The sequence below is a fragment of the Typopeltis vanoorti genome, chromosome 6 (assembly GCF_054136105.1).
Source record: "Typopeltis vanoorti isolate ZY-2024b chromosome 6, IOZ_Tvanoo_1.0, whole genome shotgun sequence".
NCBI lineage: Eukaryota > Metazoa > Arthropoda > Arachnida > Uropygi > Thelyphonidae > Typopeltis > Typopeltis vanoorti.
In genome coordinates, this window is record NC_143554.1 from 86,235,920 (window position 1) to 86,252,833 (window position 16,914).

The 16,914-nt window shown below is 36.1% G+C and overlaps 1 protein-coding gene across 1 annotated transcript in view; it reads left to right on the plus strand.

The window, feature by feature from the left end:
• Positions 1–16,914, plus strand: part of LOC150105665 (putative ATP-dependent RNA helicase DDX23) — a 238,942-nt gene that overhangs the window by 56,179 nt on the left and 165,849 nt on the right. Inside the window, exon 5 of the mRNA XM_090394985.1 lies at positions 15,815–15,926. Within this exon, the coding sequence (XP_090251111.1) occupies positions 15,815–15,926 (112 nt within the window). The remainder of the gene's footprint in view (positions 1–15,814; positions 15,927–16,914) is intronic.

Consider the following 16,914-nt stretch of genomic DNA (forward strand, 5'->3'; position numbering starts at 1 on the left):
ATGGCTGGACAACATTTTTGGACAAATGAAGTGCATTTTCCATTGCATGGGACAGTTAATGTGTGCATAACTGTTGAATCTGGGTGCAGGACAATCCATATGCCTACACACAGGAGCTGTTGCTTTCACCTCAACTCGTTATTTTGGTGTGGTTTCACTGAATCCATCATTGTGGGGACTTTTTTTCTTTGAAAGGCTATGTGCAACAAGTGGCTGGAAGACATGCTCAGTAAATGCACAGTACTACTTGAAACTGCTACATGAAAACATGGCACCATGCTTGAGGGGAAAAAATGTTCTTCACACAGTCACTTTCATGCAGGATGGGGACAACACCTCATATCGCATCTCCCATGAAACAACTTGTCATCAGCACATTTGGTCAACAATGAATCATCAGCTGCAACTCTGCATGGCCCGCTCAGTCACGGGACTTGACACCAGTTGATTTTTTGGTTGTGGGGTTAAAGTCCCAGGTGTACCTGAGCAGCCCATCTTCCATAGCAGATTTAAGATGTCATTTGCCGTGAAGTTGCTTGCATCCACCTGGACATGCTCCATGGTTCTGCATTTGCTTGTGCCAGCAGACACAATTACTGTAGTGATAACAGGTTTCTTGCATATGAATAAATAAGTTTTCAATGCCATTCTGACTGTCAACACTGAGTCACCCTCTGTTGGTGAAATTTTGAACTAAAATTTGTTTCACGATCTGACAAACTTCCAGTTTCCTCAACGCGTCATATTAGAGACCGTGGTCTGGCAGGAGTGATAGGACCTTGACCTTTCTTTGTTCTTTTCTGCATTCGAAACTTTCGTAAAGCTTCAGACTGCTATATAACACATTGTTGAATACCTCAACAATGTCCTCTGTAGCTGTTACTATTCTACTATTTTCATCCATTAACTTCATCCTACCATGATCGTTCTTTCTTTTACTTGCCACATATCGAAAAACTCTCTAGGGTTTTTCTTTGCCTGATTTGCCAATTTCTGCTCATACTGCACTTTTATTTTCCTTAATGAGTCACTCTCTTGGCTTGTTCTTTATACGCTTCATGTAACTGATTATTACCATTATTCATACTGTACTGTCTCCAGAGTACCTTCTTCCAGATTTCATGCTTAAGTCCCTTATTCATCCATTTTACATCTACATTATTCAGCCTTTTGATCTTTGGAATACATTCACACATTGATGCTGTTATATGTTTCTTTGTCAGTTCCCAAGCAGCATTTATTTCCTTACCTCTCAACTCCTCATTCCATGCTATAGTTCCAAGCTGTCTCCTAAGCTTATCATAATCACCAGCCTTATAATTTCACATATATCTTTTCCTCACAAAAGTCTGCATATGACTAGTCACAACCCAGACGATCACTTCACGATCACCCTCACCAAATGGAGGAAAGTGTGAAACGCCCACTCACAGCTACAATTTTCCTCCAAATCAGTCTGTTACTTGTCAACACTCCAACATTATCAGATCTTATATTTCTATCGTCTAAAGCACTTTGTACCGTATCAATCCACCTATATCTTGGTCTTCCCCTGGGTCATTTTGCTGCCAACCTGGCAGAGAACACTTGTTTTGCTAATCTTTCCTCGCCCATTCTGTTTAAGTGACCATACCACCTGAGATTAGCTCTGCTAACGCATTCCTGGATGCTGACAATGTCAAGTTCTTTCCTAATATCCTATTTTTTAATATGATACTGCCATTGATGCCATCTGTTCATGCCTATAATCTTTCTCAGGACTCTCATCTGTGGTCTCTAGTCTTTGGTCAAGTGTTTTACTTCTGACCCAGCTCTCAGATCCATAAGTTAAAACTGGTTTGAACACCGTTTTGTATACAGCTAATTTAGTGTTCCGACTAATTTCTCTCTTATTCCATATGAATTTATTCAATTCAGTCTTCCCACCATACCAGCTTTGCTGATTCTCTTGTCTATTTCTATATTTAATTTACCATCTTTAGTAAAAATCGTGCCTAAATAGCTGAAATGTTTTACTTGTTCCACAGGTTCTGAATTCACAACACAGTTGACATTTTCAATGATTCTGCCTATTTTCATTGTCTTTGTCTTTTTATTGCTGACCTTCATACCATATTTATTACAACAGCTATTCAATTTAGTCAGAGAATCTTGCAGACTTGTAGCGGATTTATTTAGAAGTATAACATCATCTGCATAAAGCAAAGAGCTGACATTAACATCTCCAATTTTTATATGATGTTTAATACCACTTTCCTTCATAATGTGATCCATATAGATAATGAATAACAGAGGGGATAATGTACATCCTTGTCTCACACCAGATTTAACATTAAACCATCTTCCTGTACTTCCTTCAATTCTAACTGCTGACTTACAACTCAAATAAAGACTAAGTATTGCTTGATATAATGCCCCATTGACACCATATAACTGCAGCGTATTGAATAGCTTCTCTCTTGGCACTTTGTCATATGCCTTTTCCAGATCGACAAAACTTAAATACAGATCTTTGTTATATTCCCATGCTTTCTCGACTATTTGTCGTAAAGTGAAGATCTGATCCTGACAGCCTCTATTTGGCCTGAATCCAGCTTGTTCTTCACCAAGCTTTTCTTCCACAATTCTTCTCAACCGTTTCTCAAGTATACTTGCATAGATCTTGCCAGGAACACTCAGTAGGGAAATACCTCTGTAATTCTCGCATGCAGTTTTATTTCCCTTTTTATATATGGGTACTATGAGAGCTCTACTCCAATCATCGGGAATTCGTCCCTCTGTCCAAGCTTTCTGAACTATGCAGTGCAGTCACTGTAAGACTCTTATACCACCATACTTCAGCATTTCTGGTCGAATATCATCTACTCCTGCTGCCTTTCCACATTTCAAGCCTTTGATGGCTTTTTCTACTTCAAGTATGGATATGTATTCCTGACTGCATGCCTGGTCAGTGTTTTTTACCACTGTGCTGTCATCACTGCTTGTTTCATTTAGCAGTTTTTCAAAGTAATTACTCCATACTTCAAGGATATCTTTTTCTCCTGTTTTCATGTCACCTTTATCATCTCTAATTCCTTTTATAACACTCTTTCCTCCATTCTTAAGCTTCTTCAACAACCTCCAGAATATTTTGCCACCTTCTTGATATTTATTTTCTATATTCTTGCCAAAGTCCTCCCATGACTTTTGTTTAGCTAGTTTTACACAGTGTTTAGCACACTTGCATTTGTCTCTATATTCTCTAAGAGCACAAGCTGACTTATTTGACAAGAACTTTTGGTATGCTTTCTTCTTTTACTTCACTGCCTCTTTAACTTCCTGTGTCCACCAGGGTGTTCTGATTTTTTTATCCTTACAGACAACCTCACCACATGCCTCTCTGGCAGAATCAATCAATGTTTTCTTCAGAGTTTGCTACTGAATCTCCAAGGTTTGATTCCTATTCTTTCTGAAACTCTTTCATTTTTTCTTCAATCATGTTTGTGTATTTTAGTCTACAGCTCACATCTGAGAGCTGCTCAACTTTTATTTGCTTTAAAACTTTCTTACATGTTATTCTTTTCAATATGAAATTCAATTTTATCCTGCTCAAGACTAAATAGTGATCACTTCCAATTTCAAATCCTCTGTACACTCTGGTGTCCTGCACCAGGGAGAAAACATCACTATCAACAATAACATAGTCGATGAGACTTTTCTTATTCCTAGCCTCTTCTCTCCATGTGAATTTGTGCACATTTTTATGTTGGAACATGGTGTTAGTAATAACCAGTCCATGTCCTGAGCAGAAATCAAACAGATATTTGCCATTATTTTATTAGCTTTGCTCTTTTCTCCAAATTTTCCCAAAATATTTTTGTATGTCTCACAATCATTTCCTACTCTGCTATTTAGATCCCCAACAAGGACCAACTTTTCCTTTTTCATTGTGTCAGTTGCTTTTTCTAAAGCCTCAAAAAATTCCTCCACTTCTATCTTAGTAGAACCTTCTGTGGGACCATAGGCACAAATAAGTCTCATTGTCCAGTTCCTCATTCTCATATTTGCCCACATTACTCTACTTGAGACTGACTGCCATTCAAGAAGATTAGCCTCGTATTTTGTGTTGAATACTATGGCTACTCCTTCTTTTCCTTGATTGTCATTGCCTGAATATAACATTTTGTATTTATTGCTCAGAAAGATCTCGCCAGTTTTGGTCTTTTTTGTTTCAGTCACCCCTATTATGTCGATCTGGTACTTATCTAATTCCTCAGCTAGCTCCATTTCTTTGCCATTCAGGCTTCTTACATTGATAGTACCGATCTTTAACTCTGGTGATGTTGAGTTGGGGTTTGTTTTCAGATTTGTTCCAGTAGCTGACTTTTCGCTGTTCGCCCTGGTTCCCTGGCAAAAACAACGGGGACGTTGTTTAACCGGGCAATGCCCCAGCCGGCATGAAATTTTGTCATGTTGTACCATCATTCTATATTTTGGTTTAACCAATAAGAATACAATTTGGTCGGCTAAATCCCAAATTGCCAGCCCATCCTCGTCCGTTCAGTATCCAAGTAGATACCCAACAGGGTGCACCACGAGAAGGTGAGGATTGGACATTAGGTCAGAAGCCCTGGTCTGTTCTCCACATTCCTTTAAAGGCTATGTGGAGGTCTTCTCTCAGTTATACAGCTTTGACCCTTAAGCACCCCCTTCTCAGTAATCTCTTGATATTTATCCTCCTGTGCTCCTTTTGTCTGCTTAGATCATTTGTCCCCACAACCACCACTAATTCTCTTGCTCGTTTATGTTCAGTGCCTGAATTATCCTATTCATTCTCCCTCCTGGATAGCAGACCTTATGGACTCTCTCTCATTAACTAATCCTCTTACTATGGAATCTCCATAAACTGCTATCCTGGAATCACTTGTCACCTCTTTTACTCTTTTCTCTTTCATTCTATTTTTTTGCACACTTTTGTTAGTTTCCACTATACACCTAATATCACTCTGCATATTTTTTATTTCATTTTTCATTCTCAATAACTGTTTCATCAAATCTTGCATTCCAAATATTTCACTATGTCACTTCTGCAGTCTCGCTGCCACTCGTTCTGCTGCACCTTACTTCCGTTTTTCTCATTCATATTCTCTTTTGCTCTCTTATCAACTTTCGCTTCTACATTCTTGCGTTTTTTCACTAGCTTTTGTTTCATTTTGTATCTTTCATTTATGCCATCTTTTATCTTTTCAGTCTGTTTTGCATTCATTCTCTTAATATCATGGTCTAATAATATTCTCTCTCTCTCCAGAAACACATCTCTCACACTTCGCCATGCATACATATTACACTCACGACACAGAATCATTTTTAAAAAGTCTGTCGTTAATGCCATTTGATTTTCGTAGCACTCGTCTAGTTGTACCAGTCGACAGTTGCATGGTTGATCTCTGAGTACCACTATTGTATTATATTTCAAGAAGGCAATTTCAACTAATAAATCATGCAGAAATCACACAGATACTTCATTATCAAAAATAAATAGTACAACACTAAAATTCATGAAATACCGGCACTGATTACTAAATAGCACTTCTATTTTCTGGAGTTCTTTTCAACTCTACACACTTTTACAGCCCTCTAGCAGCACATTATCATGTTTTCAATATGCTTTAAGATTATACCTTTATTTGAATCTTTCATTGTTTTTTCCATTTCCAAATGAAAGCAACTTTAACAGATTAAAATTTCAAATTTATGGCACTATAAATTTTGTAAAAGTATAGGTCATGTTGAGAAAATTGAAAAAAGAATGTTGCACAGGAAACTTTAAAAGATTTCTCAAGATATTCTTAAGAATTCATTTCCATTGAATGCATTCGGCAAAAAGAAAATGTGACATTTATTTGTAAAAATATTTTCTTCAAATTTATGTTGTATAGGTTTCACTAAGTTTACAGTTAAATGTATGAATTTTTCTTATAATAAGCCATTTTTTTTTTTTTTTATTACTGTACTTTTGTCCATCATTAAACAGTTTTATGCTGTTACAAAAATGAGAACATCTTATAAGAAATGTGTTACAGTGTGTTTTGATTCACATATTGAACTTGTGAGTGATTTTATTAATTCATTTGACCTTTATAATAAGTAGAATGTATAGAATGTTATGTTTGGGCAATAACGATCAACAAAGGAAGGAATTGCGATATTCATTCAACACCAAGCATGAAGATAAACTTCTTGAGTGGAAGGCAGTTTCAAGTAGAGTTTCAAATCTGATGGATTTGAAATTGGAAGTTGAGCAGCTTTTCTTGGTAAACTGTAGACCCACACATTATTAAAGAAAAAATGAAGCAGTTGGAAAATAAGAACTAAACTTTCAACTCTCGTTGGCAATGCTGAAGAAAACATGGATTGATTCAGCTAGAGAGGCATGTGGTGAAGTATCTGCAAGGATAGAAAAATAAAAATGCCAATGGTCAATACAAGATGCAGTCTTAGATAAGAAGAAAGCATACCAAAATTTCCTAGGAAATAAGTCAATAGATCCCCTAAAATAATACAGAGAAAAATGTAAGAGAGTCGGATACGTGTAAAAGTCATGAGAAGACTTTCTTTGGTAAGAATATAGAAAATAATTATCAGGAAAGTGGCAAAATATTCTGGTGGCTATTGAAAAAGCTTAGAAATGGAGGAAAGAGCACTGTAAAAGGAATCAAAGATTAAAAAAAAAGGTGACACGTAAACTGAAGATAAGGATATCCTAAATATCTAGAGTAATTACTTTAAGAGACTGTTAAATGAAACAAGCAGGGACAGAACCATACTAGAAACTTTTTCAAGAGGAATGCACAGAAGAGTACTTATCAATACTTAGTAGAAAAGCCATCAAAAACTTGAAATGTGGAAAGGCAGCTGAAATAGTGGATAGTTGACCAAAAATACTTAAATATGGAGGTATAAAAGTATTGCAGTTGTTACACTCCATAATTCAGAGAGCCTGGCCAGAAGATCGAATTCTAGATGATTGGAATAGAGCTTGCATAGTAAACGGAATAAAAAAAGGAAGCTGAATATGAAAATTACAGAGGAATTTCTCTGCTGAGTATTCCAGGTCAAATATATGCAAACATACTTGAAAAGAGGTCGAGTAAAATTATGGAAGAGAAACTTGAGAAGAATAAGCTGGGTTTAGGCTAAACAGAGGTTGTCAAGATCAGAGTTTCACTCTACGACAAATAGTTGAGAAATCACGTGAACATGATAAGGATCTGTACTTTCATAGATCAGGACAAGGCATACAACAAAGTTCCCAAGGAAAAGCTTTTCAAAACACTACAATTATATGGGGTAAATGGAACATTATACAGAGCAATACATAGTTCTATATTTAAGTAGTAATCAGTAGTTAGAATTGAAGGAAGAAGAGGAAGATGGTTTGATGTAAAATCAAGGATAAGACAAGGATGCATGTTATCTCCAATGTTATTATTATTATTATTACTATGTGATACCTCCAAGGATTTATCAAGGAAGGGCACACTATTCTACAACTCTCCATCTTCGCTAAATAATTCAACTATACAAAGTGCCACTACTATCTACACACAGTGGCATCTACTGCCCACAGCCACTAGTATTTTTTAACTGTAAATTGCTTGTGTTATTTACAGTTAATTTACCGATTTATCTGCATGTGGTATGCAAAACACATTTCCAGAGGGGGGGGGGGAGAACCCTGCTATCTTTGTATGGGATTGGCTAAGTCACTTTCGATTGATCAAACTTATGCCTTCTATACATCTATACCAGTGCTTCCCAAACTTCTGGATGCCAGGACCCTTTGGAAAAATTAAAATATTTCACGGCCCCCCCCTCGAAAAAAATCGTAATATATAGACATATATTATTATAATATTTATTGTATTTATATTCAATACAAAACAGACACAGCGAATATTGCAAAAATCAAATGCAAATATTACATTTTTAGCATCTTGCATACACATTTGACATGCCACATTATATTTTTATATAGATAGATATATTGTTATTGTACATTTACAGTACAAGCACATGAAACGTAAAACAATTAGTAATAAAGAAAAAATTAAAAACATAAAAGAAGTTTAATAACAATTTAATGTGATAGATGTGTTTCAATACTGCTACACCAATATCAGGTGAAATATTTGCAATTCTTAGATTTCTGCTTTGAAATGAAACTTATATGAATAAGCATATATTTACGGATATTCATTAAACGCCGAAATACGCAGGAAGCAAAATTCGTGAACCCGCACCAATGTGTGATTTTTTTCCATTAAAATATAAAAAATAACAAAAAAAAGCAATAATAAATAATAAAAATTAAATACGTTTCTTTTAAGATAAAAAAAATCTACTTAGTCTTAAAAGATTTTAAATTTGTTTTCATTATTTCACAGCCCCCCTCACTCAACAAAATCTATGGCCCCCAAGGGGGCTGCTGCCCACAGTTTGGGAAGCGCTGATCTATACTATATGGATTGCATTATGAAAGAAGTGGCATTAAACCTGATATTATAATTGGAGATATCAAATTTTGCTCTTTGCTTTGTGCAGATGATGTCTTCCTAAACACATCTAGTACAATTCTCCAAGGTTCTCTGACTAAGCTGGTCTGGTTGGTTGAGTGATTAGCCTACGTGCTCTCCAACTAACTGGTTGTGGGTTTATGCTGCAGGCATGGATGTGTATGATTGTCTTGCCTTGCATATTGCTGTAACCTTTGATATGGTGCAGTATGACCTTTGGTGTCCTTACACCATTAAAACCATAAATCATCATATTCTCTATCTAAATTACATAACAGCTATAAGAAATTTGGCATGAAAATCAGAAAATAAAAATTATGAAAATAGGCATGAATCAAAAACTTCAGCTCCATTCTCAATGGAGAACCTAAAGAACAAGTTAAAATATTTCAGCTGTTTAGGCACAGTCTGGCAAATTATATTTAGAAATAGATAACAATAATCAAAGCTGGTATGTTGGAGAGACAGTTGAATAACTTTATATGGAAGAAGAGAGAACTTAGCCAAAACACAAAAATAGCAGTATGCAAGATATCGTTCAAACCAGTTTTAAATTATGGATCTGAAAGTCGGGTTAGAAATAAGACACTTGATTAAAGACTAGAGACTACAGATATGAGAGTTCTGAGAAAGATTAGGAGAGTGAACATTTGGCATCACTGGCAAATTTTTAAAAGGAACTTGACATTGTTAGCATTCAAGAATGTGTGACCAAAGCATCTAAGGTGTTATGGTCACTTAAATGTCAGGAAAGGTTAGCAAAACAGGTGTTTGATGCCAAGATGGCAGGCAAGAAACCCAGAGAGACGACTAAGGTCTAAGTTGATTGAGTCAGTCAGAAATGGCTTAGAAGCATGAAATGTTAGATATGACAATATTGGAGTGCTGATAAGTAATAGGCTAATTTGGAAGAAAATTGTTGATAGAAGATTGATAATAATATGAACTTAATCGTGTACTGCTGTCATAGTAGCCTGAAACCCCCCCCCCCCTGTTGAGGGTACATATTAGGAATTTGATGATGATATATATTCTGTATCCATTTATAATAACTTAGAACAGGCTTGTTCTAAGGGCAGTAATAAATTTTTTTGTACTCTTAAATTTTGATTCATTTACAAAAAGCAAATAATATATATGCAGGAAGATTACTAGTGCTACTGTGATAGCACTTACAAAATTATTGTAATTGTCACCATTTCCAGTTACCACTTACAATTTCAAAATAACAATCAAAACTCCCAGACAGTGCTACCATAATTTGTGGAAAATGGAAATAACACATGCTATTTCCAGTTTTCCAAAAGTCTGCCTTAAGAATTGAAAAAAATTTGGATAAGAAATGTATGATCAGTGTATAAAAGTAATTACTTTTATATCATAGTTTACAAGCATTCAGCTTTGAAATAATGTTGTATCTAATATCCACTTTGTCTATATAATTTTACATCACTGAAGTGAAGCCGTATGACTCTTTTTTTAGTAATTACTTTTATGCACTGACCGAGAGTTCACTTATGAAAAATACATTTCCCTGACATTTAATTTTCTTAGTACTGATCAAGAGTTTATGCTCTCTTAAAGTTTCTGCATTCAGAGAGCATTTTGAGCATCCAGGGATTGGTGTTTTCTGGGGTGGTCTCTATTGGATTCCTGTCAGTGAATGCTTTGAAATATTGTTGTGTATTAATATTAAAATAAATATTAATAGTGTATAGTAGTATATTTAGTGTTTTGGCTAATTTCTGTTATTCATATCGAAACCCATCTTAGCTTTTCTGATTGTTATCTCTTTCCATATATATTTTACCATTTTCACTTAAAATGTACCTGAATAGCTAAACATTTTATTTGTTCTATAAGTTCTCCATTGAGAATGCAGTTGATATTTTCCATGTTCCTGCATGTTTTCATAATTTGTCCTTTGGTCTAGTATAATGTTATTGCAAACATCATGTTTCAACATAAAGATGTGCAGAAATTTGCATGGAATGAACACAAGAAAGTCTCATTGACTATGTTATTGTTGATAGTCATGTCTTCATGCTAGCTCAGGACACAAGAGTATGCAGAGGATTTGAAATAGGAAGTGATCACCATTAATTGTGAGCAATATGAAATAGAATATTATGTTGATGTCTGCAAGAAAGTCTTGAAAAGAATCAGTCAAGCCACTTTGCTTTTCTATCTATTTAAGATAACTGACATGGGAGTTGTACCTGCAGGACTTTTAAAGTTGACTGACATTCGCTTTAACATTCCTTGCTTGAGTGGAGTTGAATTCGTGTGGCCTTGGATGATTTTGCGGAGAGATAAAGCTCACATTCGCCTGAATGGAGCTGTGAACACCTGCAGTTGCCATGTATGGACTATGCAAAATCCAAATGCAATTCAAAAAATTCCTTTGCATTCACCCAAAGTTACTGTCAGGTGCAGGTTTGCATTTTCTTATATCATTGGACCATTTTTATTTGAGGACATTCGCCAGTTGGGTCCTGTGACCTTCTCAGTTAATGCTGAGAGGTACCACGATATGATAAAAAATTTTGTTGTGCTACATCAAAATAGCAGTGCCTTTTTCATGGAGGATGGGGCTTCTCTACACATTGGTTGATTGATACAGGAGGTTATTTGTGAGAACATTTCACAGAAGCCAGACTAATCATCTGTGCGTTTTTCCACTGCATGGCCAGCTTGTTCACCTGATCCGACACCCTGGTACTTCTGGCTCTGGGGATTTCTCAAAGACAGAGTTTATTGCGATCATCCTGATAACTTGCCAGTGAAAGACAGCATAACACAGCATGTGCACAATATTAGTCCCAACCAGCTACATTCTGCCATTGAACACGCTGTGCAAAGGATGCAATTTGTGGTATACCGGGAAGAGCAGCTCATACAACTTCTGAATGCATAATGCCGTGAAGGGAATAAAGATGTGTTATTTATGCTTGTGTTACTTTTCTCCTTCTCTTACAGACACAGAAAAATTACATCTACATTGGTACATCATCCAGTGCCCCCTGGTGGTGAATTTCGGAACTTTTTTTTCTTATCAGATATCTATCACTTCTGTAGAAAGGGCCCATCTTTGGGAATCGAAAAATGGGAGTCATTTATATATGATGTGGTATTTCATGACTAATAAAAAAAATCTGGTGATGTTAAAAAGCTTACATTTGCTTCATAAAGACTGGCCCTTTTGGGGATATGTTTTCCATGAATTATGGGCCAAAATATATATATATATATATATATATCATCATCAAATTCCTGATATATACCCCCAAGGGATGTACAGGATATGGTACTACTACATGAAAAATTTACATCATTATCATCAAATTCCTTACTACATGAAAAATTTATATCATTACTAACTTCCTATCTACAATTTTCTCCAAATCAGTCTGTTACCTGTCAAGACTCCAATATTATCAGATCTTATATTTCTGTCTTCTAAGGCACTTTTTACTATATCAATCCACCTATATCTTGGCCTTCCTCTGGGTGTTTTTTCCTGCCAACCTGGCAGAGAACACTTGTTTTGCTAATCTTTCTTCTCCCATCCTGTATAAGTGACCAAATCCTCTGTACATACCGGGGAGAAAACATCGCTATCAACAATAACATAGTCAATGAGACTTTTCTTATTCCTTGCCTCTTCTCTTCATATGAATTTGTGCACATTTTTATGTTGGAACATTGTGTTAGTAATAACCAGTCCATATACTGAGCAGAAATCCAACAGGTATTTGCCATTATTATTAGCTTTGCTCTTTTCTCCAAATTTTCCCAAAATATTTTTGTATGTCTGATAATCATTTCCTACTGTGCTATTTAGATCCCCCAACAAGGACTAACTTTTCATTTTTCATTGTATCACTTGCTTTCTCTAAAGCCTAAAAACATTCCTCCACTTCTGTGGGATAAGTGCAAATAAGTCTCATTGTCCAATTCCCTATTCTGATATTTTCCCACCTCACTCTACTTGATATTGCCTGCCATTCAAGAAGATTAGCCTCTTATTTAGTGTTGTATACTATAACTACTCCTTTTTCCTGATTGTTGTTGCCTGAATATGACATTTTGTATTTATTGCTTAGAAAGCTCTCACCAGTTTTTATCTTTTTTGTTTCAGTCACCCCTATTATGTTGATCTGGTACTTATCCAGTTCCTCAGCCAGCTCCATTTCTTTGCCATTCAGACTTCTTATGTTAATAGTACCAATCTTGAACTTTAGTGATGTTGAGTTGGGGTGTGTTTTAGGATTTGTTCCAGTAGCTGACTTTTCACTGTTTGCCCTGGTTCCCTGGCAAAAACAATGGAGCTTTGTTTAACTGGGTGATGCCCCAGCCAGCACGAAATTCTGTCATGTTGTACCATCATTTGGAATTTCAGTTTAAGCCAATAAGAATACAATTTGGTCAGCTAAATCCCAAATTGCTAGCCCATCCTCGTCCGTTCAGTATCCAGGTAGATACCTAACAGGGTGCACCACGAGAAGGTGAGGATTATACATTAGGTCAGAATCCCTGTTTGGTTCTCCGCATTCCTTTAAAGGCTATGTGGAGGTCTCCTCTCAGAAGACTTGTGCCTCTCAGTTGGCAGTACATGCTAGTTTATTTAATGGTATTGATTCACAACACAGAATAATAATCATATAATTAACATGTATTAACTTATTAGCTGGTATTTCACTGTTATTATGTCCAGCATGTTCAGAGTGCAAGAAAGGTTTGTTGCAGTATTCATGAAACAACAACAATTTGGTATAAGAGTGACTAGTTTAAAAAACTTGTAAGGGACAACACGAGCTAGAGTCCTAATCAGTACCATCTATTGTTGGATAAAAAGAGAGGAAACAGTATTAATTTGATCTTAAAATGACCGTCTCCCAGATTTTTGGTAAATTGATACACCGATACTTGTTGAAGTTTGGAGTATCTCTTGAAGCTGCTGCTGATTTGCAAAACAGTCTCTCTGACTTATAATGACATGGTCTGCTAAACCCAACTTGCCATAATGATAGTGTCAAATGAATTTATATTCTCCAAGGCATCAACAGTTCTTCCCGTATGTCCATTAGTAAGTCAGATCATAAGAATAGGACATTTCATATACTCCTGGATGTGATAAAGAAGAGAGTTTGTCCTGAGTTTCCGATTTCACATAAGGTTTAAATGGGGTGCATAGCTGATATTTTTATTAAACACTCTAGACAACTTTTTTAGATGTGCTTTTTTGTAGTCTTGTATAATTGGCAGGAGGAATTTCTGGGGAGCATTTAATATTTTTTCTATTCTATGGGGATTATAGCCATTGGCTAGGAAAGCATGACACAAGTAAGTTCAGTTTCATTGTCAACATCATTGGTTCATTGTCACAATTTTTTTTAAACTAGTCCACTGTTATACTAAATTGTTGTTTCATGTATTGTGACCAACTGTTCTTGTGCTCTGAAGATGCATGATGTCATACCAGCAAAATATCAGCTTATAAGTTAATAAATATGAATTATAGTCTTATTATTCTCTGTTGTGAATCAATCGCATTAAATAAACTAGCATATATATCCATCTATTTTACACACACACACACACACACACACACACACACACACACACACTGCTTGGAAAGAAGACAACGGACTTCCCCATGGGCAAGGTGCATCATGTCATGCAATGAGTCATGTAGTTGTAGCCGGTATAAATTGGAGGAATATGATGCCTCCAAGTCATTGCAATTGTGTTCAGCTGAAATGGCTGAAAGAAGGGAACTGATGGAGTTTGAAAGAGGCATTGTGATAGGATGCCATGTTGCAGGCCTATCTGTTTAGCAAATAAGGCCATCCCATTTCGACAGTCACAGGGAGTCAAGTGCTACTCGCAGTGGACAACCCACCACACTCACCAGATGTGACTGGATGGTGCTACAAAGGATTATATGTAAAAACCATTGGCTGATACATTAAATACAGTTCCAGGCATCGACTGGAACTTGAATCTGTACAAAAACATTCAGAACCAGTTATCATAAACATGGGTTTCCATAGTAGGACCACAATATGCAACCCCCACATTACTCAAACCAACATGCAGCATCATCTTCAAAGGTGCAAATTGCGTGTGCAGTGGGATGTGGAAGCTTGGAAAGCTGTGTTATGGAGCAGCGAATTATGCTACACTCTCTCTACCAAGCAGATGGGTGTGGCAATGTCTGGTGAACATCTTTTACCAGAGTGCATTACCCCAGCTATGAAATTAGAAGGTGGCAGTGTGATGGTATGGTCTGTTTTTCCTGGAACTCCGAGAGATATTCAATGTTCTGGACAGTGCAATGCTTCCTACTTTGTGATGTTGCTACAGAACTGACCATTGTCTCTTTCAGCAAGACAATGCACTGTGTCATAAGGCTGCTATAACTGCATGGTTTGTGTACAAGAATGTCATCACACTTGACTGGTCTCCATCGAGACTGATTTCAATCTCAAACCTAGGTTAAGGGATGTGTGCCTATAACAGTCCAATCCTATGCCTACAGGTAGAATGATCTCAAAATCCCATTGATTGCTATTGTATGCTTGTGGAAAGTATGCTTCATAGGATTACTGCAGTCATTGTAGTGGAAGGAGGTAATACATCTTATTAAGGTGGGTGTCATGGCTGTTTGTTCCTCACACTATGATGTCTGTTGATTTCTTTCCAAGCAGTGTGTGTGTGTGTGTGTGTACACATATATACACACACATATATATAAATATATATACTGTGCTGAATATGTAAATTGGCGGGGGGGGTTTCCTAATGCAAAGCTAACTCAGTGTATATTATTTATTGACTGAACTTATTGAAATATAAAAGTACAGGGAATTCTGTTTATATGATTTCATTACATAGACTTTAAGATAACTGCATCTCTTAAAGTCCTATAATTAAGAAATGCCTTCTGTAGTGGACTCTAACTATAGCAAACTCCCAAGGACCAAAGAAGTAGTTTGGTATAGTGAATTTCATTTAGCATAGTACTGTGCCTGGTAGGTTTTATTTGGGACTTTTTCGTAGTTTGCTATAGTGAGAGGGTTTTGATATAATGGTGTTTGCTATAGTGAGTCAACTATACAACCAGAACTGCTGTGCTGTATAGATTTTTTTTAAGAGTAACTTTTATGTGTTAAAAAGTAATGTAATTCTCCCCCCCCCTCCCCCCCGATTCTATAATCATTGTAATTATATACCTTGTTTCCACTTTTTTATAGTAACGGGGTAAGACATGATGGAGAAGGCAGAAGAAGAGAGAAAAAGAAAGAACCTTTATCACTTGAAGAATTAATGGCTAAAAGAAAAGCTGAAGAGGAAGCTAGGAGCAAAGTAATACTGATTTTTCTATTTATAATATTTTAAGCATAGTTGGTTGAGCAATAAGAAATGTTTAAAAATGATGCTTTAAAAAAAAATGGCCAATATTTTTACAGTATAAACTGAAAATATACAAACTTATTTGATTTTTCACATATGATAAAAGTTTAGATATTAACTATCCAGAGATTTCTAATCACCTCCAGAAGCCTTTTTATTTAATTTTAATTTTTTTTTATCACTGTCATAATCATTTCCTGATATTAATTATTCAGGATATTATGATAGTATCATAAATAACATACATTTTATAGTATTACTAACTATCCATTGAAAATTTTCTTCCAGATTAATCTGTTATCAATATTTTTTAATTAATTTATTTTATACATTCTATTTTTACCTATTACTTTCTTTATGGCCATTAATCTTAATGACCATAAAGAAAGTTTCTCCTATTACTAAAAATGGTCTGTATAAGCATCTGAAAAAATATGGAAATCAGAAGAAAATTCACTCAGACCAGACAAGGCTTGAAGAATTCAGAAGCATTGAAGAAATATGGACAGAAATTAAAATATATATAGCATGAAGCTGGGGGGGGGATCTTCTTATTATTCCTTTCCTCCTCTTTTACCTTGTGGTGTCGAGGATTTTCTATTCACTTAACTGCTACACTATCGAAGATAAAGTGGTTAGCCCTATGCCTCCCAGTGTCCTATGTCTGTGGATGTATGTGTTCATGGGCTGGTTTGCCTGTTCTGGGGGATGAAAAACCCGACTTTCCAGGTGAAAAAACCCCTACCTCCCTGTGAGACCAGCTAACTCACCTTTAGTTGTAAGAGACCAGATAAAGGTTCCTCATGTCACGAACAGGAATCAAACCCAGGTCTTTCCGGCCTGGTTGGCGGAGTGGTTAGCGTATCGGCTCTCCAGCTGAAAGGCTGTGGATTTGAATCCCTCTGTGGGCATGGATGTTTATGATTGTCTGTGAAAATAC